At 45.4% G+C, this 26,393-nt stretch overlaps 1 protein-coding gene across 1 annotated transcript in view; it reads left to right on the plus strand.

Moving 5' to 3' along the window:
* Positions 1-26,393, plus strand: part of KCNN4 (potassium calcium-activated channel subfamily N member 4) — a 95,326-nt gene that overhangs the window by 38,909 nt on the left and 30,024 nt on the right. The window contains exon 2 of the mRNA XM_088469830.1: positions 19,544-19,639. Coding sequence (XP_088325956.1) covers positions 19,544-19,639 — 96 coding nt within the window. The remainder of the gene's footprint in view (positions 1-19,543; positions 19,640-26,393) is intronic.

The raw sequence follows: 26,393 nt of genomic DNA on the forward strand, positions 1-26,393 counted from the left end.
CGAGACCCTAAGGTTGGGTCTCGGCAGCCGCAAGCCCCAGGGAGCTTCCTGCTCTGAACGAGCAGGAAGCTCCCCACTGACATCACTGATGATGTCAGTGCGGCCGCCCACAAAACGGTAGGCGTTCCTTAAGGAACGCCTCCGTTTTTGAAACCACCCCCCTGGCCCGCCTACAACATCGACAGCCGCCCCTTTTGTAGAGAGCTCCGGAGCGAGAGAGGTTCTCTCTCGGTCCGGGGCTTGCGCACGCGCAGTGCGGCCGCTGCGCGTGTGCGCAGGGCTAACTATCGACCCGGTTGCGAGCACATCGGTGCTTGCGACTGGGTCTGAATGAGGCCCTCTATGCCTTACTTCTAATCAGTGCTATACCATCCTGCCCTCGCTCACTCTTGTTCACTCTTCACTCAGATCTCTGCCATCAATTACATCCAATTTAATTGATTACACTAAAATTATTTCACTTTTTGATGCAAAACTTTTATTGTTACTCTCTATGAAGGCTCACATGGACCTGGCTTGTGATATCCCCACTGACTGTGCAGCAGTTCCTGTCAATGACACTGCATTTGTCTGTTTATAAGAATGCACCGTGCTGCCTATGTCATCTCTGCTGTTTGTTTGCATTACAGGATATCCTGCATCTAAACATCGATTTATCTGGGACCCGGCCAATCACAACTGCTTATTATTATTAATCATTGTAGGTATTACATAAGCAGCTGCCCCTTTGCAAAACAATGCCACCTTCCCATCAGAACCCTGTGATATTATAAATAACTATAATATATATACAGTCAGGTGCATAAATATTGGGACATTGACAGAATTTTCATATTCTGGCCTCTATTCACCACCACAATGGCTTTGCAATGAAACAAACAAGATGTGCTTTAACTGCAGACTTTCAGATTTAATTTGAGGGTAATTACATCCAAATCAGGTGAACGGTGTAGGAATTACAACGGTTTCTATATGTGCCTCCCACTTTTTAAGGGGCCAAAAGTAATGGGACTATCAACTCAAAAGCTATTTCATGGACAGGTGTGGGCTATTCCCCCGTTATTTCATTATCAATTAAGCAGGTAAAAGGTCTGGAATTGATTGTAGGTGTGACATTTGCATTTGGAATCAGTTGCTGTCGACTCTCAATATGAGATCCAAAGAGCTGTCACTATTAGTGAAGCAAGCCATCATTAGGCTGAAAAATCAAAACAAACCCATCAGAGAGATAGCAAAAACATTAGGTGTGGCTAAATCAACTGTTTGGAACATTCTTAAAAGAAAGAACGCATCGGAGAGCTCAGCAACACCAAAAGACCCGGAAGACCACGGAAAACAACTGTGGTGGATGACAGAAGAATTATTTCCCTGGTGAAGAAAAACCCCTTCACAACAGTTGGCCAAATCAAGAACACTCTCCAGGAGGTAGGTGTATATGTGTCAAAGTCAACAATCAAGAGAAGACTTCACAAGAATGAATATAGAGGGTTCACCACAAGATGTAAACCATTGGTGAGCCACAAAATCAGGAAGACCAGATTAGAGTTTGCCAAACAAAATCTAAAAAAGCCATTACAGTTCTGGAACAACATCCTATGGACAGATGAGACAAATATCAACTTGTACCAGAGTGATGAGAAGAGAAGAGTATGGAGAAGGAAAGGAACTGCTCATGATCCAAAACATACCACCTCATCAGTGAAGCATGGTGGTGGTAGTGTCATGGCGAGGGCATGTATGGCTGCCAATGGAACTGGTTCCCTTGTATTTATTGATGATGTGACTGCTGACAAAAGCAGCAGAATTAATTCTGAAGTGTTTCGGGCAATATTATATGCTCATATTCAGTCAAATGCTTCAGAACTCATTGGACTGCGCTTCACAGCGCAGATGGACAATGACCCGAAGCATACTGCAATAGCAACCAAAGAGTTTTTAAAGGCTAAAAAGTGGAATGTTATGCAATGGCCAAGTCAATACCCTGACCTGAATCCGATTGAGCATGCATTTCACTTGATGAAGACAAAACTGAAGGGAAAATGCCCCAAGAACAAGCAGGAACTGAAGACATTTGCAGTAGAGACCTGGCAGAGCATCACCAGGGATGAAACCCAGCGTCTGGTGATGTCTATGCGTTCCAGACTTCAGGCTGTAATTGCCTGCAAAGGATTTGCTACAAAGTATTAAAAAGTGAAAGTTAGATTTAGGATTGTTTAGTTTGTCCCATTACTTTTGGCCCCTTAAAAAGTGGGAGGCACATATAGAAACCGTTGTAATTTCTACACCGTTCACCTGATTTGGATGTAATTACCCTCAAATTAAATCTGAAAGTCTGCAGTTAAAGCACATCTTGTTTGTTTCATTTCAAAGCCATTGTGGTGGTGAATAGAGGACAAAATATGAAAATTCTGTCAATGTCCCAATATTTATGCATCTGACTGTGTATATATATATATATATATATATATATATCATACTTGCCAACTCTCCCTGCTTGTCAGGGAGACTCCCTGAAATTGTAGCAATCTCCCTTTCTCCCTGAAGAGTCCAGCAATCTCCCTGATTGCATCTTACCCCCATTATGAAGCTGTTATATGAAAAAAAAAAAGATATATACAATCAAATAAGATCATTAGTATCATTTCCCTGTATTGGCTATAATGCACAATGGCCCTGATTCAGAGCCGGACGCTCTGACAGAGAGCTTGCTCTGAATCAGAGCCAGGCTATTTTTTTTTTTGAACGGCCTCCTAGCCGCTCGCATAGCTGTGGGTGACCACCCACAGCTATAGCGAGCGGGCAGGAAGATGGTCGTGATGGTCAAGACCATCGCGACCATCTGGCTTGCGACGAGACCCTTGTGGTAACGCCTCCGTTTGGGCAGCCACACCCCCGTCCCGCCCACCAAAGGGGGCGTGCTGTCACTCAACATCGACAGCACGCCCCCTTTGGTACGAGACCCGGAGCGACGGTTTGCCCGTCGCTATCCGGGTCTCGCGCATGCGCACGACGGAGCCGGCTCCGTCGTGCGCATGCGCACTGGGCCACCATCGACCCGCTTGCGAGCGGGTCTGAATCAGGCCCTCTGTTCCGTATGGTTGTATGCATTTTCTGAAAAGTATCAGTGTGTTTTAATCACCATGTAGATCTTACTAACTGCTTTAGGGCTCATTTACATTTGAATTTCAATTTTATAACACGCCCCCCACAAATGTAACAGTATACGCCCACTTTAATGTGCACTCAAAGGTGTTGCTTTCGCAATCTCCCTGAAATGCTTTTTCAAAAGTAGGCAAGTATGATATATATATATATATATATATATATATATATATATATATATATATATATACAGTATATATAGTGCTGTAAACACTAGTCTGGAGAGTGCCTTCATTCCTGTTTAGGAATCAGACCTGGTACATTTGGGCTCTCCAGCCCTGAGTGTGCCCCCCAGCAAAGGACTTTTTTCAGTTACAGTAACAATCTTTTGCTCTTGCTGTTGCAGAATTAGCACAGTAACCCTTAAGGTGGCCACACACATGGCGATCTGCACACGATCAGCCGATGTGTACGATTTGTGTACGATTTCCCTTGAAACTCTCCCCGGCAGCTCTGCACACAATTTGGTGTCCAATCTTCATACGATCTCTCCTGCAGTCAGACTTTCACAGTGCATCGTGTCCTAGATTGTCAGATCTGCCCTACTGCACGGCAGATCTGACGATGCGATGTGCGACCAGCGGGGACGCGCATCGCATCGTGATCATGAGTGGGGACTCACGATTTACTCACGATTTGGCCATATTTTACACGATCTGTCGTTCCAATGTGTCGGAATCGGCCAGATCGGGTAAAGTATCGCTATGTGCGTGGCCAGCATTAGGCAGGGGCATTGTTGGATCACATGCCGTGCCCCGGCCATGCGTGTGAAAGGCGGCCGTTGTTTAGGTGACTTCTCTTCTCTCTGCGTTTGACAGTTTCTGTTTTTAACTCTCCTCGGAAGCAGGAACTCCCCATTGTTTTAGATCTTGTGGGCGAGATTAGTTCTGTTATAGAACGAGTAGCGTTTATTTAGATACACAGGAAGCCCCGATGTGTGAAATCAGAAAGTGTATGCGTAGGCGGAGCCTATTATGCTTCTTCTGTGTGAACTTGGTCCATTAAAAACATAAGTCCCGGTGGCAGCTACATATGTCCAGGTAGCTTTGGGCAAAGCGTGCATGGCCATGCCATTTGCAGGGTTTACTTATACCCACTCCTAGCCTTGGCCTGTAATTATTTGTAGGCTTAGAAATAAAGTGGACTTTATCTTGTGTCACATTGTGAGGCTTTGTATGGCTGTGTGTTTTTGTATTACTGTTTGTCGCTACACATGAGTATAAGCTCTGAAGTCTGGACCCCAAAGGATCATTTAAAACTGCTGCATACCTTCCAGGGGGATAAATTGGGACGGGCTTGTCCATGCACCTTATCTACCCAAAATACACTCCTATTTGCAGATAACATGCCTCCATACAGAGCTATAGTGAGACATTGGGGTGCAGGGCCGTAACTATGGTAGTGCGACCAGTGCCATGGCACAGGGCACCGCAGGGCAGGGGGCGCTGTATGGGCCTGTCAGTTTTCCTATTTATTATCTTTCTCACTTGTAGCTTCCCCTTCTTTTATCCCCAGCATCTCCTGGCCTCCCCTATCTCCCCCCTGACCCTTCCCCATGAGGCCATGGCCCTTTTTCAGGTGTAGAATCTTATGTCCCTATTTAAAAAAATGAAAGGGGGGGGGTCGCCAATGCTCTCTCTGGCACAGGGCACCAAAAAGTCTAGTTACGGCTCTGTTGGGGTGCATGGGGCACTTAAGACAAAATTGAGAGCTGAGTGTCATTATGGGCCTGATTCAGTACCGATCGCAAGTGCAACTCCCGAGGCACATCAAGCGATCGTTTGCCATCGAGCATGCGTACGAGCCGCACTGCGTGTGCCCAGCGATCGCGCTGAGACTACGGACGCACAGGGGAGTCAATCGCAGAGTGAGGGACAGACTGTCTGAACGCTGTTTCCTGGGCGTGTATAAATTAGCCACTGTGATTGAATGCGCAGCATGAGAGCTCTCTGCGTGCGAGGAGACTTGCAGCGTCTGCGGCTGGTAATAGCTGCTGTAACTGCGAGAGACAGAGAGAGAGACAGAGAGAGTTAAGGTGCATATCCACTACGCATCCTTACTGAGCGATTGCATGATTACGTCATCATAATCGTGTAATCGCTCAGTAATCGACCGCAAATCGGGCATTTAAAAACGACCAGCAATGCGCGCACCCGCTGATCGTTTTTGGCATCTATCGTCGCCCGAACATGCTGGTCAACCTGACAACGTCGTCAGTTTGACCATGTTCGGGGATGATTGATGTGCGCTACACTGAACGATCAATCGTTTATTGTAGGCACTGCACCCCTATAGAAACGACGACACGATAACGATGTCGCAATCGTGCCGCGGTGCCGGGATCTAGTAGTGGATACGCACCTTTAGTTACTAATTTTGAATTAGCAAGACTGTCCCTGAAAATTGGGACTGCTGGGAAGAATGCTATTTTTTTCCCCACAAACCAATTGAACAGGCTGATTTTGTGCAGGATATTAAAATCTATTTGTGTAGTTTCCACTTCTGAGCTATTTCTCCTATTACTGTAACTGTTTCTGTCACTTCCTCGAGCCTTCATCATTCTTTCTTCTACACTGTGTTATAGTGCCCTGTTATATCCCAGAATTCAAAACGTTTAATAAAAAAAACAAAACATTGTTTAAACTATGGGCAAGGTCAATATTCATGTGACAAAAGAAGTATAGGAAGAAGACATTTGCTCATCTCTATTAGCATAAACACACTTTAGGTCATCTGGCCTATTGTCAGAGGTTTCCGGGATAAGGAAGAAGTTACACTCAATATAACATTACAGACAGTTTTACGTAACAACCAGTAATTCATTTTAACATTCTCTGTGACGGTACAGAACACACTTAGGGGTATATTCACTAAAGCTTCTAAAACAGAATAGTGGTGATATTACCCATAGTAACCAATCAGATTTTGTGTATCATTTCCTGGAATGCAATAGAGAAATGATAGCTAGAATCTGATAGGTTGGTATGGATAACATCACCACCTGTCTGTTTTAGAAGCTTTAGTAAATCTACCCTTAATAATTTATATGTTTTTCTCCATTTTAGAAGCAGGTGCATTCATTCTAAGATATTGTGCCAGATTCTGTTTAATTTTTTCCTTCAGTACAGGAGGGATCTTATTCAATATATTTGCAATTGAGCCTCTCATGTCATCGTGCCCTATCTTGTGTTGGTTTTTGGCCGATGAAACGTCTGATGCCCCCTGCTGCATTACCATATCTACACGGGTCGCAATTGCAAAGCTGCCTGCGTGCATATATATCTATAGCCTGCGTGCATACATCATATATCTATAGCCTGCGTGCATACATCATATATCTATAGCCTTCGTGCATACATCATATATCTATAGCCTGCATGCATACTTCATATATCTATAGCCTGCGTGCATACATCGTATATCTATAGCCTGCATGTATACATCATATATCTATAGCCTGCGTTCATACATCATATATCTATAGCCTGCGTGCATCCATCATATATCTATAGCCTGCGTGCATCCATCATCTATCTACAGCCTGCGTGCATACTTCATACATCTATAGCCTGCGTGTATACATCATATATCTATAGCCTGCGTGCATACATCATATATCTATAGCCTGCGTGTATACATCATATATCTATAGCCTGCGTGCATACATCATATATCTATAGCCTGCGTGCATACATCATATATCTATAGCCTGCGTGCATACATCATATATCTATAGCCTGCGTGCATACATCATATATCTATAGCCTGCCCGTGCATACATCATATATCTATAGCCTGCCCGTGCAGCTTTGCAATTACGATCCTTGCAGAATCAGGCCCTAAGTTTGTCCAAATGTCAGGCGACTTCAAGGAATATTAAAAACAATTGGGCAGCTTCCATTGTGTCCAGGAATTAACACTTATTATTGTGTATTTATATGTCTGGTTTTGTTCTTAGAGGGTTTTACCAGTTCTTTTGTCGTGTTCCAGTATTGTTTAAGATCACGGGTTGACTCTGCTTCAGTGGATCTAATTAAACTATTACATGAATTTCTTTTTTTCTTTAAGTAAATTCAGTCCTCCTCCCTTTTTTTTTCTGTTTTATTTGCTCTATTCCATAATCAACCTTTCAAAAATTTTTCTTTTCAATTATTTTTGTTTTTTAGTCTTTGGTTTGACGCATGGCTATTACAGGCCTTTAAGTATGTTTTTTTTTTTAAATCCTTCCTCGGCTGGTTTACATGTGATGCTCTGTTTTGTCGTTTTCTTTTTTTGACAGGTTCTTTATCTTCTCAGATATTTTATTTAAATGTTTTACGTCGCAGCAGACACAGATGTATAAAGCTATGGAAAGAGATAAAGTGGAAAGAGCCAAAGTACCAACCACTCAGCTCCTAACTGTCATTTTTCAAACACAGCCCTTAAACTGACACTTCGGAGCTGATTAGTTGGTACTTTTTTTCTCTCCGCTTTATCTTTCACCAATGGGTCTATTTACTAAGCAGTGTTAGGAGACAGAGTGAATAAGTGATAAGGTACCAGCCAATCAGCTCCCAACTGTCATTTTTCAAACACAGCCTGTGAGATGACAGTTGGGAGCTGATTGGCTGGCACCTTATCACTTTTCACTCTGTTCTTGCCCCTGATTATGGGTAATGTCCCCGGCCATGCTTCCCTAATTATTGCATATTAGAGGCAAGGTGTGCTGATATCCTCAGAGTTATTTTGCCTATATATACAAGACTGTGGGCCTGATTCATTACGGATCGCTATTCTGCTTATACGCACGCAATGCAGTTGCTAATATCAGCGGTGATATGTAAATGTTTGCATTCACAATGCGATCGCAGCCTAACATAAGGACGTCCTCTTCCCCTTACTCACATCCGTATACTTTGTCAAAATAGTGAAACAATCGGGAACATCGAGTAACATCGGACCCAGACGCACAGTTAAGGCAGGTCAGACCTCACTCAGGAATTGCTTACTTTCAGCGCACGCTATGAGGCCTCGTATGTTATTGCAGTGGCTAATTTATGCACGCCCCTTTGCCATTGCACGCATTGGCACATCTGCGTTTGCCCGGCCACCCCTCCCCCCCATCACCACCCACAGATGGCACTTCCTGTCAACCACTCTGCCATGGGTCTACGTACACACTGCGATCTTACCCCCGAATGCAGTGGCTAGTTCGCGCACGCTCAGTACGCAACAATGGGCCTATTGCGTGCATCTTCGCACTTGCGATCCTTGCTGAATCAGGCTCTATGATACCATATGCAGGGGCACTGAGGTGGAGAGGGGTGGCTGCTACTAATTACTTGGGGCTGGGCTTGTTTGAGGGGCTCTGGCAGGGACACAGGCTAACTGTTATATATAGACTCCCAGGGCTAAGTGGATGGATTGGGACGAATTTCCGGCCAGGCGAGGGCAGAGGTGAGACTAGTGGATAAATTGATGGACATCAATCGCTAATTATAAAATGCTCTCATGCGATAAGTTTTTGCCGCTGTACGAAAAAGTAGGCGGATGGGTGCAAATCAAAATCAGGACATGTATGCGCACAAATTCCTTTTTATAGTAAACTATTCTTCTGTCTGCTACACTGGATGCAAATGTTCTCAGGACTTCATTCAGAGTCGGTCGTTGCGGCCGCACGGTCGTATAGGAAAAGGGGCCGGATATGCAAATGATGCACATGCATGTTGCGTCCCTAAGGTCGGATCGTTAGCTGGCTGACCAAGGGGTGGATGCGGTCGGACCGCTAAAAATACGCCCACATCTCGTACGCATAGCACGTCGTCTCCGGCTATTTAAGGATTAATCGTGAGCATCGGAATCCATCGGAACTGGTCGTAGAGCTAAAGGTTGACCATACCCTCTCTTAAGCTCTACGATCATGTCAGTGTAAAACCTCCCATGTGCCATGACACTACTTTGATAATTATGCACTCCCATAAACCGTATGCACTCCCATAAAACGCCGTTCGCATAATTAGGCACGCCTGCGTTCGGATCTCCACACCCCCGTTTTCAAGCACCTTCCCCTGTTACCACCCACAAACGCCGCAAACTGTCACTCAAACTACCGACCTGGCTGTGTTCAAGGAGAGAGAAATTTCTGATCGTAGCGGCTAGTTTGCGCACGCGCATTGTGACCTGTACGCATGCGCAGTTTAGCGAACATCGGCTGCGTACGACCGTGCGGCCGCTTCGACCGACTCTGAATGAGGTCCTCAGTCTCAGCAGCAGGATCAGAATGTTCAGTGTTAGAATGTGCTGTGTGTACATGAAACTTGCAACATCTGAGTTTTTGGTCCAGTAATAAATGTACTAGGACAGAAATACAGAAATATGTTTTATTGTATCTCCTTGTTTTGTTTAGTTGTTTTGCCTGTTTGTCAGACAAATTACGATGAAATGCATAAAAAAGACTTTTCTTTGTGACTATTTTGTTCCCATTTACTGAGCAATGTTGCCGTACAGATTGCACCATTATGTAGCAGCAGCTGTGGGGAGTGTCAGCGACATTGTATCAGTCTTAGGTGGAACGTTTTGCCGTAATCTCTTACTATACTGTTTGTCACATTTCTGCTCTGCGGCCTTATCAGAGAATAACAAAGTTTTGCTGGTTATCTGTTCTTGACACCAAACTCTTTGAGTATATTGGTGGTGACAAATAGCCATTATCTGGAACTATGGGGTTAGTATTATAATTGTTAACCTGCACACCGCCGGCAAGAATAATATACATGTTAGCTATACAGTATGCTTTTCTCTCTAGATGGGGATTCAGGGGCGAACACAGAACTTCAAGAGGGGGGTTTCCAAATGCCTGATGTTAGAGCAAGTGTGGCAGACCATGGAGGGGGCATATTCAGCACATAACAAGCTATAGCCTGCCTCATACAAAGTGCAGGGGCATGGCACTGCGTATTGCAAAACGGGAGTGTTGGCATCCCGGCGTGCGGGGTGGCAACGGTCTGAATACCGGCGAAGAAATCTCGACAGGTCGGGATCCCGGCACCAGTTTCCTGACCACCGGCATCCTGAAGGTAAGTATCATGGTTTTAGGGGGTGGTTAGGGTCAGGTAGTAGGGATAGGCATTAGGGGGAGGGTTAGGCACCGGGTAGAGAGTGTTAGGATTAGGGTGCAGGGAGGGGGAGGTTAGGTTTAGGCACTAGGGGGGATATTAGGTTTAGGCACCAGGGAGGGAGTGCTAGGTTTAGGGTGCAGGGAGGGGGAGGTTAGGTTTAGGCACTAGGGGAGGGAGTGTTAGGTTTAGGTTGCGGGGAGGGGGAGGTTAGGTTTAGGCACTATGGGGGGAGGTTAGGGTTAGGCATCGGGGAGAGAGGGTTAGGGGAGGGGTTAGAAAAAGACTTACCTGTCTTCCCTATGGGTGTCGGGATTCTGGCTGTCGGTATTCTGACCAGCGGCATCCCGACAGCTGGGATTTCTTACCGAACCTTGCAAAACATCATGCCCACGGCCTATCTATTGTACTGGGGAAGTGGTCTAGAACCAGGACATGTAGGTAGAAAGAGGAAGCACGGTTACACTGTGTAAATACAGTGGAGAACAAAGCACAATAGTCTTATGTATAACAGTCTATGAGTATATAACCTCAGGGGTAGTTTATGGACGTCTGTGCTTGTGTGATTTTATTTAACTGTTACTAGTTTTCCTTAGAGCAACAAGAGAGGAAATGGGGTGGGCTGCGGGCAACAGAGGTGAGATGGACTGAAGTGTAGTGAGGTGGGAGTATGGAAGGCCAGAGTGGAGTAGGTTACAGTAATATAGGTGAGGAACGATAAGGACATGTACAAGAGTCTTAGTAGTTTCCATGGAGAGAAAGGTTCTCCTGGTCTTGGAAATACTGCGGATGTGGGAATGACAGTAAAGGTATTGTGAAAGTGACTGAATGGGGTGGAGAAAGAAAGGGACACAGTCAACAGGTGACACTCAGACATCAGATTTGGGCAACAATTTCCAAAGAGGCTTCTGCAAGGTACGTCAGCCATATTGACATAATGATCTTTGACCCTGAAAGGGATATAGCATATTAGAAAAGAGAGTGTGGCTTAGCAACAATGTGGGGGTGGGCAGATCTGTAATTCTAGGTGGGGTTTGGGTGTTATGTTTGGATTATTATCCATTTATGTTACCAGACAATCTGACTGTTCAAAGTCTATGGCTGGGTACACATCAGAACGACGGGCATCCCAGCCGACGCCTGATGGAAGGATATATTGGGCGGCTGCACACACTGCCCGATCTGGTCTACATCAGTGCAATAAAACCTGTCCCCCATTCAACTGCAAGCCAATGTCTGTGTGGTCAGCCCATCTAACATGCAGCACATCAGCTGGGACGACCCCGCTAACTACGCACGTGAACGCTTGAGAGTACACACCTAGCGATATGGACGATATATCGCTCCAATTTGCCTCAAAACTACATATCGTCCAATATATCGCCTAATGTGTACTCGGCCTACAAAATAGCAACATATACTGTGTGTGTGTGTGTGTATATATATATATATATATATATATATATATATGTGATAGAAACATAAAGCTGAAAAGTAAGACAGAAAGACGGAGTATAGATACGGTTTGGCCACCGCAGCCCACTTACTACCTGATGCTAATGCAGGTATATCCCCGACTGTGCGGATTGTCTGCCCATCGTCACGTGGAAGGACTCGCCGCCTACAGTTTTCATTAGTATCATGATCTCCAGTCACCACCTGCTGGCTTCAAAAAGTCCGTCAGACGCTCCACACGAACAAGCTGGTCCACATGCTCACGAGACTCTCACGTCACTCCGATGAGACAGGTGTGTTCCGTGCGTCTGTGCAGCAATTGCTCGGTTGCCCCTTAGAAACGCTCATTTCCAGCAAAGAGATATTGGTCAACGGACGGGTCAATCTGTTCGCAGTTGCAGTCTCTGTATGTGGGCGTGAGCATGTTACGGCGCATGCATAGCCTGCGTTTGCTTTCTGTGGCACATACGCAGTTCTGAGATCCGCTTGAGATGCGCCCACATTTGGACTTCCGTCTGACTCCGAATCGGGCATTTATTGTGTCTTAATGCTAATTATTAAATCACTTATTTGGATTATCCCGGCAGTAGCGCACTAGCTACAGTATCGTTCCCCCGGGATGCAGGAAGAACTGGAAATAAAACAGCAATTTACTCAGTAAAAGTCGCTGGGGAGCTGGCAAAACAATTGAGGAATGTTTCCTGAATTTTGATAAATCCTTTTTAATAAACAACACACAATGGATTACACACGGGTGCTTTGTAATGATATGAACAGAGAGTATATTATTATGGTGCTTCCTATAGTTACAATGAGAAGACTGACCTATGGCTCCTGCACGCACACATACATATCTGTACATAGTGCCCAGACTGGCTCTCGCTGTTCTGCAGATCAAAGATGATCAGATAGCGCATTGTTTAAACATTGCAATGGTACAAAGATCCCATTATGTACCGGGCAGCAAATGTCCTGCAGGTTGTCTGAACATAGCATGGAGACTGCTGCCACACACTGGGGCAGAAGTCTGAAGCTCTGGGAAGTGATAAGGTGCTTAGTGATAAACGACCAACCGATCAGCTCCCAACTGGCATTTTTCAAACACAGCCTGTAACATGACAGTTGGGAGCTGATTGGTTGGTCGTTTATCACTCTGCACTTTATCACTTTCCAGAGCTTCATACATCTGCCACACACTGATCAAATGCTCAAAGCTGATTTAACACATGAATTTCAGTCTTTAGGGGAGATGTCTCAAGCCTTGGGGCCTGATTCAGAGGTGGACGCTAACTGCACACAATGAATCAAGCCCTTTGAGAGAGATAAAGTGTCCAAATCAACCAATCAGCTTCTGTTATTTCAAAGACTTTGATGGATAAGTGACAGTTAGAAGCTGATAGATTGGCCGACTGCTCCTATTGATCTCCCTCCAAGGCTTGATACATCTCCCCCTATGAGACCTATTACCCATCAAAATATACAGTATGTCTCTGCTAGTATTCTTTAGCCATAGAGAAAGAATGTAACGGGGGGGGGGAATAGAACCTGACTTGCTGAATTTTTGCTGGTACACTTAGGGATATCCTGGAGGGTAGGTAGAGGTATGTGAGATGCAGATGGCGTTGTCATTGCTTCACAGTGCTGCAGTTTATGGCATTTGGCTGTGGGGTGGTGCCAATATGAGGCAATGGCATTAAACCCTTCGAATGCCCATTTCACTAGAAAGTGGGTAAAAACTTTGAGGCTGGTCTACACTCCTGGCAGTGCAGGAGAATGCAAACTTCTGGTGTCTCCCGGACATTAAGGGAGAGTAGGCAAAAATGAGTAGAACCCATTGGTTATATTGACGACATACCCACTGCCATTGACCGTTGGTAGCATTTGTGTTGCCACTCTGCTTACTGGTAAATATAGACAATTTTCTCCATGCATGCAATGCACTGATACAGGACGATCCCTAAAATCAGCAGCAATCTGCACCTGCTAATATTGTTAGTTTACTTTAATCCAATATAGCAACATGAAGTATATAGTTATATTGAATTCAGTATTGTACTAATACCATACATGTAAAAAACCAAAAACACAGTGCAGGTATGCTGGTGGCATGAGTACATACAGCAGATGTAACAGCTATAGTAAGAGGAACATAAGTACAGCGCTTGAGGTGAAGGACAGGGAACAGCCCTTCAGCAAATACAATGTTTGCCAGTAACTTTTGTCAGCCAGGAATGTCTCTTCCTTCACTGCCACAATGCAAAGTAAATGTCACTTCAAAAATCTGCTTATGTGCTATCCCTGGATCTGGTATATGCGGAAAGAAAGGTAAATGTCAGCTGGTTCCTCCTTTGCTGGTCTTTTATACTATAATGGGGATAATGCATCCGTAATGTACAGTATAGGGATAATAGTCACGAGAAGGTAAAGGCTTCATGTCTTTATATGGTCACAAGATATCCCGACGGTCAAAATCAAACGGCAGTCAAATTACCGGCACCAAACTCCCAACATAGGCTAAATACCGACAATCAACATATCAACAGTCAAAATAGTGACAGGGACATAAGCTAGAAATGGACAAAACCACAAAAAATGACAGGTCACTATACCAACATGGACAAAATACTGACAGGTTGCTGTATCGACATGGACAAAATACTGACAGGTCACTATACCGACATGGACAAAATACTGACAGGTCACTATACAAACATGGATAAAATACAGTCAGGTCAGTATACTGACATGGACAAAATACTGACAGATCAATATACCGACATGGACAAAATTCTGACAGGTCACTATAGCGACATGGACAAAATACTGACAGATTAATATACTGACATGGACAAAATACTGACAGGTCGCTATACCGACATGGACAAAATACAGGCAGGTCACTATAACGACATGGACAGAATACTGACAGGTCAGTATACCGACATGGACAAAATACAGTCAGGTCACTATACCGACATGAACAAAATACTGACAGGTCACTATACCGACATGGACAAAATACTGACAGGTCACTATACCAACATGGATAAAATACAGTCAGGTCAGTATACTGACATGGACAAAATACTGACAGATCAATATACCGACATGGACAAAATTCTGACAGGTCACTATAGCGACATGGACAAAATACTGACAGATTAATATACTGACATGGACAAAATACTGACAGGTCGCTATACCGACATGGACAAAATACAGGCAGGTCACTATAACGACATGGACAGAATACTGACAGGTCAGTATACCGACATGGACAAAATACAGTCAGGTCACTATACCAACATGAACAAAATACTGACAGGTCACTATACCGACATGGACAAAATACAGTCAGGTCACTATACCGACATGGACAAAATACTGACAGGTCACTATACCAACATGGACAAAGTACAGTCAGGTCAGTACACCGACATGGACAAAATACTGACAGATTAATATACCGACATGGATAAAATACTGACAGGTCACTATACCGACATGGACAAAATACTGATAGATTAATATACTGACATGGACAAAATACTGACAGGTCACTATACCGACATGGACAAAATACTGACAGATTAATATACCGACATGGACAAAATACTGACAGGTCACTATACCAACATGGACAAAGTACAGTCAGGTCAGTATACCGACATGGACAAAATACTGACAGATTAATATATACCGACATGGACAAAATACTGACAGGTCACTATACTGACATGGACAAAATACAGTCAGGTCAATATACCGACGTGGACAAAATACTGACAGGTCACTATACCGACATGGACAAAATACAGACAAGTCACTATACCGACATGGACAAAATACTGACAGGTCACTATACCGACATGGACAAAATACTGACAGGTCACTATACCAACATGGATAAAATACAGTCAGGTCAATATACCGACATGGACAAAATTCTGACAGGTCACTATAGCGACATGGACAAAATACTGACAGATTAATATACTGACATGGACAAAATACTGACAGGTCGCTATACCGACATGGACAAAATACAGGCAGGTCACTATAACGACATGGACAGAATACTGACAGGTCAGTATACCGACATGGACAAAATACAGTCAGGTCACTATACCGACATGAACAAAATACTGACAGGTCACTATACCGACATGGACAAAATACAGTCAGGTCACTATACCGACATGGACAAAATACTGACAGGTCACTATACCAACATGAACAAAGTACAGTCAGGTCAGTACACCAACATGGACAAAATACTGACAGATTAATATACCGACATGGACAAAATACTGACAGGTCACTATACCGACATGGACAAAATACTGACAGATTAATATACTGACATGGACAAAATACTGACAGGTCACTATACCGACATGGACTAAATACTGACAGATTAATGTACCGACATGGACAAAATACTGACAGGTCACTATACCAACATGGACAAAGTACAGTCAGGTCAGTATACCGACATGGACAAAATACTGACAGATTAATATATACCGACATGGACAAAATACTGACAGGTCACTATACTGACATGGACAAAATACAGTCAGGTCAATATACCGACGTGGAAAAAATACTGACAGGTCACTATACCGACATGGACAAAATACAGACAAGTCACTATACCGACATGCACAAAATACAGACAGGTCACTATATCGACACAACAAAAACCCTGCAAGGACAAAATATTGACATTCAAACTGTATAAGTATAAGATGAGTTGAGCACCAAGCTTCTTTACCTACTTTGGTAATTATTTCCAGGTCAGTGTTGCCTGTGTGTCTTGCTCATATTGAGGAGTCAAAACTATTGAGTCATTGAGCAGGATCTCATTTTAATCAATACAGTCCATAAACACTGCAGAAGTAATTCCCAGATGCTCCACACTTGTTGCCTTTTTTTTTAGCACCTTTTAACTTTTTTCAAGGAGTGAAAATGGTACCCTGCTCGTTATTAAGTTTAAAACGTAAAACTTCATGCATTCAGCTTGTTTCATCTAGAGTTTACAGATGTACAACGTGACCTTCTCTAAGATGCACCGTGTTAAACAAGGTCATAGATGGGGCATCTTAGAAAGAGTTATAGTTGGTGCATCTTAGGTGGTCATATATGGTGTATTTTACAGAAGATCATAGATGGCACATCTTAGAGAAGGTCATAGAAGGTGCATATATGAGAGGGTTATACAGTAGATGATGCATTTTAAAGAAGGACATAGATTGTGTATCTAAGAAAAGATTATAAATGGTGCATCTTAGAGAAGGTCATAGATGGAGCATCTTAGAGACAGTCATAGATGGTGCATCTTAGAGAAGGTCATAGATGGTGCATCTTAGAGAAGGTCATAGATGGTGCATCTTAGAGAGGGTCATAGATGGAGCATCTTAGAGAGGGTCATAGATGTGTATTTTAGAGAAGGTCATAGGTGGTGGATTTTAGAGAAGGTCATAATAAATGGAGCATCTTAGAGAGGGTCATAGATGGAGCATCTTAGTGCAAGTCATAGATGGTGCATCTTAGAGAAGGTCATAATAAATGGAGCATCTTAGAGAGGGTCATAGATGGTGTATTTAGAGAAGGTCATAGATGGTGTATTTTAGAGAAGGTCATAGATGGTGCATCTTAGAGAAGGTCATAAGTGGTGTATCTTTGAGAAGGTCATAAGTGCTGCATCTTAGAGAAGATGGAGCATCTTAGAGAGGGTCCAAGTTTATGCATCTTAGAGAAGGTCATAAGTGGTGCATCTTAGAGAAGTTTATAAATGGTGCATCTTAGAGAAGGTCATAGATGGTGCATCTTAGAGAAGGTCATAGATGGTGCATATTAGAGAAGGTCATAGATGGTGTATCTCAGAGAAGGTCATAGATGGTGGATCTTAGAGAAGGTCACAGATGGTGCATCTAAGAGAAGGTCACAGTTGGTGCATCTTAGTGAAGGTCACAGATGGTGCATCTAAGAGAAGGTCACAGATGGTGCATCTTAGAGAAGGTCATAGATGGTGTGTCTTGGAGAAGGTCACAGATGGTGTATTTTGGAGAAGGTCACAGATGGTTCATCTTAGTGAAGGTCATAGATGGTGCATATTAGAGAAGGTCATAGATGGTGTGTCTTAGAGAAGGTCACAGATGGTGCACCTAAGAGAAGGTCACAGTTGGTGCATCTTAGAGAAGGTCACAGATGGTGCATCTAAGAGAAGGTCACAGATGGTGCATCTTAGAGAAGGTCACAGATGGTGCATCTTAGAGAAGGTTATAGATGGTGTGTCTTGGAGAAGGTCACAGATGGTGTATTTTGGGGAAGGTCACAGATCGTTCATCTTAGTGAAGGCCATAGATGGTGCATATTAGAGAAGGTCATAGATGGTGTATCTTAGAGAAGGTCATAGATGGTGGATCTTAGAGAAGGTCATAGATGGTGGATCTTAGAGAAGGTCATAGATGGTGCATCTTAGAGAAGGTCACAGATGGTGCATCTTAGAGAAGGTTATAGATGGTGTGTCTTGGAGAAGGTCACAGATGGTGTATTTTGGGGAAGGTCACAGATGGTTCATCTTAGTGAAGGTCATAGATGGTGCATATTAGAGAAGGTCATAGATGGTGTATCTTAGAGAAGGTCATAGATGGTGGATCTTAGAGAAGGTCATAGATGGTGGATCTTAGAGAAGGTCATAGATGGTGCATCTTAGAGAAGGTCACAGATGGGGCATCTTAGAGAAGGTCGTATACTATATATTGCATCTTAAAGGGGATCTGTCACCTGAACCTCTAGGGTCACTTTGTTGCTTTACTGCAGGACATTCCAGGCAGAAGGCAAGCATAAAATATGGCAATTATGCTAAAACCTTTCTCAGTCGGGTGATAACGAGCTCTATGCTATATACATAATTGTATCTGTTGACTACATTACAGACTTCCTCCATCTTTTACATCAAGGGTGCTATGAGGTATAGGGGGAGCAGCCCAAGCCTCTACTCTCACAGCTCAGCTCAGCTTCTATACTATACGATGCTCATTCCCTGCTGGCTTTCTGTACACTTCATAACTGACCTCTGGTGCAGGGCAGAGAAAAGCTGCTTGGGAGAGAGCATGAATAGAATGCATGTGCTAGGAGTAGTATCAGGGTGTAAGGTTTAGACAAAGGTGAAGTCACAGACACATACTTTCCCAATTTGGGAAGTTTGTTTAGGGAAGTTTTTTTGGGACCCTTCCATCATCCCAATAGTCAGGCTCACTGCCGTAAGCTGAAGCGGGCATCTGCCACTAGTGTGTGGGCATCTCTTAATAGTTCAAGGGAGGGAGGTTGGGGACATTCTAGTGCTTTAGAAGATCTATGTTCCCTCCCATGGAAGCATGGCATGCCCCAGCATGATGTGGCCACATCACCTATTCCATGACACATCTCTCCTGATTTATATGATTGGAATTGGAGGTTTGTAGAGAGATATTTTTTTAAATTTATCAGTGGAGAAAAGGAGAAGTTCCCCATTGCAACCAATCAGCTGCGAGCTAGCATTTGTCAAGTATGGTCTATAAAATGATAGGTAGAAGCTGATTGGTTGCTATAGTCAGCTTCTTTACTCTTTCGAAGCATTGATACATCTCCCCTACTTTGATAGGAAAGTGAAGGGTTTCTCAACAGCACAAAATACTTATGGGTGTCGTCCATTAAATTGGTGTCAGAAAACTGTGCTGACAAATGCAATGGTATATAAATCTAGTTGTATACATTCATGTTGTTTTAATGTATTTCTTTGTCCAATCATCCTCAAACTTGTGTTTTTTTTTTCTTTCTTCCAGTGGTTTGTCTACCTGTACCTGATGAAATGCAGCATCAGTATAGCCACCATATGTCTTCTCATTCTCATCATTGCCTTCCACTACAAGGAGATCCAGGTACCTCTATTCAGCACCACCTACAGTTAGACTTGGGAGGTCAAAGGGATGTTGATAAAAATAGAATACCTGCCAGGGGGGCACCTCAAGGGGCAGCAGCCAAGAAATGGCAAAGGGAGGTTATCTCTGTGCTAATTACGCTGCTTGCGTGTTAAGCTGGGTACAGACTGAACAGATATATCTGTAGATGATGGTCGTTCCTACACAACGAACGACCATCATCTGTCTCTGGCTGCAGGTCCCGCTAGTCGGGGAGCGTGTTCCGTCCCCTCCCCGCGACCCCTGTTGCATGTGTACGGGCAGTCGGCACACCGCCCGTACACACTGGCCGATGGACAGATATGTCTGCAAGTACACCTGCCATCGGCTGTGCAGCAGAGCTGACGTGATATGCCTGTGAACGGCATCATTCACTGGCCAAGGGGAACCAGATATATTGGCCGATCAATTGATCGGCCAATATATCTGTTAGTGTGTACCCAGCTTTAGCTATTAGTGAGCAGGTACACTAAGGGGAAGGCGATCCCTCTCTGTACAGTGACATTTAAAATGTGAAGGACCATTGCTGAAAAGCAGACACACTACGCACTACAAGCTTTTCATAAAATGTGTAATATGGAGAAATATAGAATATGTATATAAGTTAGAGATGAGCGGTTTCGGTTCTACTCCAGTTCTTCTCACCATATTAGCGCAAGTTCTGATTTATCTCAGTGTCTGTCCAAACACGTGAGAACCAATAAGATGCTGTTTTCAGATATGAACTTAACTGAGCAGAACCGATCCGCTCATTTATAATATAAGCATGTGTGTGTAAACCTCATGGTCTGCGCACAAATCCAATTCTTAAAGATCTGCGGATTGCACAGGTTCTGCGCTGCACACGTGTAGGTCTCTATCTCTGAGTATGCTTGCAGTGCCCCTAAGTCATAACTGACTTAGGGGCATGATGCTGCCGTTTGGGGCGGGGAATGGGTGGGACTGGCCATCGGCGCCTGAAAAAGGGGGGGTGTATCATCCCCATTTTCTGGGAATACAGAGGCCAGGGTCTGAATCAGTATGTAATGCCGGCGGCTGTTTAGCTGCCAGATCAAATACCGACAGCGGCAGTCCTGCAGTTCAAAATCCTGATAGCTGTAGATAAGTACCCTAACCCTCCCCTCTCCCCTCCTAACCCTCCCTTAGGGGTGTCTAACCCTAACCTTCCCCCCCGTTAGTGCCTAAACCTAAACCCCCTCCCCACACCCTAAACCTAACCCTCCCGGGGGTGTCTAACCCTAACCCCTCCCACCTAGTGATGCCTAAGACTAAACCCCCTACCCCAACCCTCCCAAGGGGTGCCTAACCATAAACCCCCCTAGTGGTGCCCAAGAATAACCCCCTTTCCCCTACCCCAACCCTCCCAGGGGGTGCCTAACCCTAAGTCCCCCCAGGGTCCCTAAACCTAACCCCCCCTGCCCGCCGGTATCCTGACTGCATCCCGCCAGGGACTACGTCTTTCAACGCAGATTTCCTGGCCCCAGCTGAGGAGTTCTGGTGGTCACTCTGAGTAAGTTTAGGATTACTCAGATGGCCAAAGGGACCGGTTCGGTTGTGATGGTCAGCAAATGCTGTGTCTTCGGATGTAGCACTCGGATCTGCGTTGCTGTCAGGGTGGGGGGGGAGTGGTGTCTATTTTCTGCAGCATTAGAATATTTTATCATTGTTGCTGCATCCAATGATGCAGCAGTGATGAGAATAGCGTACGTCCATGACTCAGGGCACATTGTGTGACAGCCTCGATCTGTAGCACAGATCCTTCTGTACTGTAGGTGGAATTACTTTATTTCCTAATCAGACATGTCTTACGGGAGAGAAGATGGGAAAGAGAGGGGCTGTAGTTAATGGGGTGAGGAGAGAAATGTCTTAGGGGAAAGAAGGTGGAAAGGAGAGGGGGTGTAGCTAATGGGGTGAGGAGAGAGATGTCTTAGGGGAAAGATGGTGGGAAAGAGAGGGGCTGTAGCTAATGGGGTGAGGAGAGAAATGTCTTAGGGGAAAGAAGGTGGGAAGGAGAGGGGCTGTAGCTAATGGGGTGAGGAGAGAAATGTCTTAGGGGATAGATGGTGGGAAGTAGAGGGGCTGTAGCTAATGGGGTGAGGAGAGAAATGTCTTAGGGGAAAGAAGGTGGGAAGGAGAGGGGCTGTAGCTAATGGGGTGGGGAGAGAAATGTCTTAGGGGATAGAAGGTGGGAAGGAGAGGGGCTGTAGCTAACGGGGTGAGTAGAGAAATGTCTTAGGGGAAAGAAGGTGGGAAGGAGAGGGGCTGTAGCTAATGGGTGAGTAGAGAAATGTCTTAGGGGATAGAAGGTGGGAAGTAGAGGGGCTGTAGTTAATGGGTGAGGAGAGAAATGTCTTAGGGGAAAGAAGGTGGGAAGGAGAGGGGCTGTAGCTAATGGGGTGAGGAGAGAAATGTCTTAGGCGATAGAAGGTGGGAAGGAGAGGGGCTGTAGTTAATGGGTGAGGAGAGAAATGTCTTAGGGGAAAGAAGGTGGGAAGGAGAGGGGCTGTAGCTAATGGGGTGAGGAGAGAAATGTCTTAGGGGATAGATGGTGGGAAGGAGAGGGGCTGTAGTTAATGGGGTGAGGAGATAAATGTCTTAGGGGAAAGATGGTGGGAAGGAGAGGGGCTGTAGCTAATGGGGTGAGGAGAGAAATGTCTTAGGGAAAAGAAGGTGGGAAGGAGAGGGGCTGTAGCTAATGGGGTGAGGAGAGATGTCTTAGGGGAAAGAAGGTGGGAAGGAGAGGGGCTGTAGCTAATGGGGTGAGGAGAGAAATGTCTTAGGGGAGAGAAGGTGGGAAGGAGAGGGGGTGTAGCTAATGGGTGAGGAGATAAATGTCTTAGGGGATAGAAGGTGCGAAGGAGAGGGGCTGTAGCTAATGGGGTGAGGAGAGAAATGTCTTAGGGGATAGAATGTGGGAAGGAGAGATGCTATAGCTAATGGGTTGAGGATAGAAATGTCTTAGGGGAAAGAAGGAGGGAAGGAGAGGGGCTGTAGCTAATGGGGTGAGGAGAGAAATGTCTTAGGGGATAGAAGGTGGGAAGGAGAGGGGCTGTTGCTTATGGGGTGAGGAGATAAATGTCTTAGGGGAAAGAAGGTGGGAAGGAGAGGGGTTGTAGCTAATGGGGTGAGGAGAGAAATGTCTTAGGGGAGAGAAGGTGGGAAGGAGAGGGGCTGTAGCTAATGGGGTGAGGAGAGAAATGTCTTAGGGGAAAGAAGGTGGAAAGGAGAGGGGCTGTAGCTAATGGGGTGAGGAGAGAAATGTCTTAGGGGATAGAAGGTGGGAAGGAGAAGGGCTGTAGCTAATGGGTGAGGAGATACATGTCTTAGGGGATAGAAGGTGGGAAGGGGAGGGGCTGTAGGTAATGGGTGAGGAGAGAAATGTCTTAGGGGAAAGAAGGTGGGTAGGAGAGGGGCTGTAGGTAATGGGTGAGGATACATGTCTTAGGGGATAGAAGGTGGGAAGGAGAGGGGCTATTGCTAATGGGGTGAGGAGATAAATGTCTTAGGGGAAAGAAGGTGGGAAGGAGAGGGGCTGTAGCTAATGGGGTGAGGGGAGAAATGTCTTAGGGGATAGAAGGTGGGAAGGAGAGGAGCTGTAGCTAATGGTTTGAGGAGAGAAATGACTGAGGGGATAGAAGGTGGGAAGGAGAGGAGCTGTAGCTAATGGGTTGAGGAGAGAAATGTCTTAGGGGATAGAAGGTGAGAAGGAGAGGAGCTGTAGCTAATGGGTTGAGGAGAGAAATGTCTTAGGGGATCGAAGGTGGGAAGGAGAGGAGCTTTAGCTAATGGGTTGAGGAGAGAAATGTCTTAGGGGAAAGAAGGTGGGAAGGAGAGGGGCTGTAGCTAATGTGGTGAGGAGAGAAATGTCTTAGAGGATAGAAGGTGGGAAGGAGAGGGGCTGTAGCTAATGGGTGAGGAAAGAAATGTCTTAGGGGAAAGAAGGTGGGTAGGAGAGGGGCTGTAGGTAATGGGTGAAGAGAGAAATGTCTTAGGGGAAAGAAGGTGGGGAGGAGAGGGGCTGTAGCTAATGGGGTGAGAAGAGAAATGTCTTAGGGGATAGAAGGTGGGAAGGAGAGGGGCTGTAGGTAATGGGTGTGGAGAGAAATGTCTTAGGGGATAGAAGGTGGGAAGGTGAGGGGCTGTAGCTAATGGTTTGAGGAGAGAAATGTCTGAGGGGATAGAAGGTGGGAAGGAGAGGAGCTGTAGCTAATGGGTTGAGGATAGAAATGTCTTAGGGGAAAGAAGGAGGGAAGGAGAGGGGCTGTAGCTAATGGGGTGAGGAGAGAAATGTCTTAGGGGATAGAAGGTGGGAAGGAGAGGGGCTATTGCTAATGGGGTGAGGAGATAAATGTCTTAGGGGAAAGAAGGTGGGAAGGAGAGGGGCTGTAGCTAATGGGGTGAGGGGAGAAATGTCTTAGGGGATAGAAGGTGGGAAGGAGAGGAGCTGTAGCTAATGGTTTGAGGAGAGAAATGACTGAGGGGATAGAAGGTGGGAAGGAGAGGAGCTGTAGCTAATGGGTTGAGGAGAGAAATGTCTTAGGGGATAGAAGGTGAGAAGGAGAGGAGCTGTAGCTAATGGGTTGAGGAGAGAAATGTCTTAGGGGATCGAAGGTGGGAAGGAGAGGAGCTTTAGCTAATGGGTTGAGGAGAGAAATGTCTTAGGGGAAAGAAGGTGGGAAGGAGAGGGGCTGTAGCTAATGGGGTGAGGAGAGAAATGTCTTAGAGGATAGAAGGTGGGAAGGAGAGGGGCTGTAGCTAATGGGTGAGGAAAGAAATGTCTTAGGGGAAAGAAGGTGGGTAGGAGAGGGGCTGTAGGTAATGGGTGAAGAGAGAAATGTCTTAGGGGAAAGAAGGTGGGGAGGAGAGGGGCTGTAGCTAATGGGGTGAGAAGAGAAATGTCTTAGGGGATAGAAGGTGGGAAGGAGAGGGGCTGTAGGTAATGGGTGTGGAGAGAAATGTCTTAGGGGATAGAAGGTGGGAAGGTGAGGGGCTGTAGCTAATGGTTTGAGGAGAGAAATGTCTGAGGGGATAGAAGGTGGGAAGGAGAGGAGCTGTAGCTAATGGGTTGAGGATAGAAATGTCTTAGGGGAAAGAAGGAGGGAAGGAGAGGGGCTGTAGCTAATGGGGTGAGGAGAGAAATGTCTTAGGGGATAGAAGGTGGGAAGGAGAGGGGCTATTGCTAATGGGGTGAGGAGATAAATGTCTTAGGGGAAAGAAGGTGGGAAGGAGAGGGGCTGTAGCTAATGGGGTGAGGGGAGAAATGTCTTAGGGGATAGAAGGTGGGAAGGAGAGGAGCTGTAGCTAATGGTTTGAGGAGAGAAATGACTGAGGGGATAGAAGGTGGGAAGGAGAGGAGCTGTAGCTAATGGGTTGAGGAGAGAAATGTCTTAGGGGATAGATGGTGGGAAGGAGAGGGGCTGTAGTTAATGGGGTGAGGAGATAAATGTCTTAGGGGACAGAAGGTGGGAAGGAGAGGGGCTGTAGCTAATGGGTGAGGAGAGAAATGTCTTAGGGGAAAGAAGGTGGGTAGGAGAGGGGCTGTAGCTAATGGGTGAGGAGAGAAATGTCTTAGGGGAAAGAAGGTGGGGAGGAGAGGGGCTGTAGCTAATGGGGTGAGAAGAGAAATGTCTTAGTGGATAGAAGATGGGAAGGAGAGGGGCTGTAGGTAATGGGTGAGGAGAGAAATGTCTTAGGGGATATAAGGTGGGAAGGAGAGGGGCTATAGCTAATGGGGTGAGGAGAGAAATGTCTATAGTAAAATAGATACTAATTTGCAACTTATTTACCTGCCCACAATTCAAAAAAAGAGGTTTAGGGTTGGGTCCATTTAAAACTCCATATATGAGTTATCTATTATTACATATGAATGCAATGAGGTTTTTTTTAGATGGTATTAAAGTCAGTTATGTTCTTTCAAAGTGGTTGGTGCTGTTCCCTATATACCAGGAGCAAGCAAAGTGTCTTTATATTGGAACCTATTTGCACTGATTGTCAGTTTTTCTAAACACAGTTGTTTTCTGGGAAAATGCATTTATTTACAGCCTAACACAATAGCATCTGCAGAAGCACAAACATTTGCACTATCCGATGGGAGGGGAAGCAGTCGGGAAGCCAGCGGACGAAATGCCTTCTCCAGGCTTCCCGACTGTCCAATCCCAGCAAGTGTCTAATGACAGGCATCGAAATCCCGACGCCTGTCATTGGGCCTACGCTGGGAGCCTGACACCCGGCTTACCGATTGAGTCGGGCGCCAACAGTCGTGCGGGGGGGGAGGGTTAGGTTGAGGAGCTCCCGGGGGGGACTTAGGGTTAGGCACCCCCCGGGAGGTTAGATTTAGGCTAGGGGAAGGGGGGGTTAGGGTTAGGCACAACCGGGGGGGAGATTACGGTTAGGCACCCCCCGAGAGGGTTAGGTTTCGGCAGCGGGGAAGGGGGGTTAGGTTTAGGCACTTAGAGGGGGGTTAGGTTTAGGCACTTAGGGGGAGGGTAGGGTTAGGTACCCCTAAGGGAGGGTTGGGGGGGGAATTAGGTTAGCATGCTTACTTTAATGGACGATCAGGATTTCCACCTCTGCCGGGCTTCCGCTGTCGGGATTTGAACCACCGGCCAAGCGGCCGGCGGTAAATCATACTGATTCCGATGGGAGGAGTAGGGCTGATATGGGGTGGTTCATGCTTTTTGTTGGTGACCACGTATGCACCCACATGCAAATGTAA

This window comes from Taudactylus pleione, unplaced genomic scaffold (assembly GCF_031769625.1).
Source record: "Taudactylus pleione unplaced genomic scaffold, aTauple2 ptg000094l, whole genome shotgun sequence".
Taxonomy (NCBI): Eukaryota; Metazoa; Chordata; class Amphibia; order Anura; family Myobatrachidae; genus Taudactylus; species Taudactylus pleione.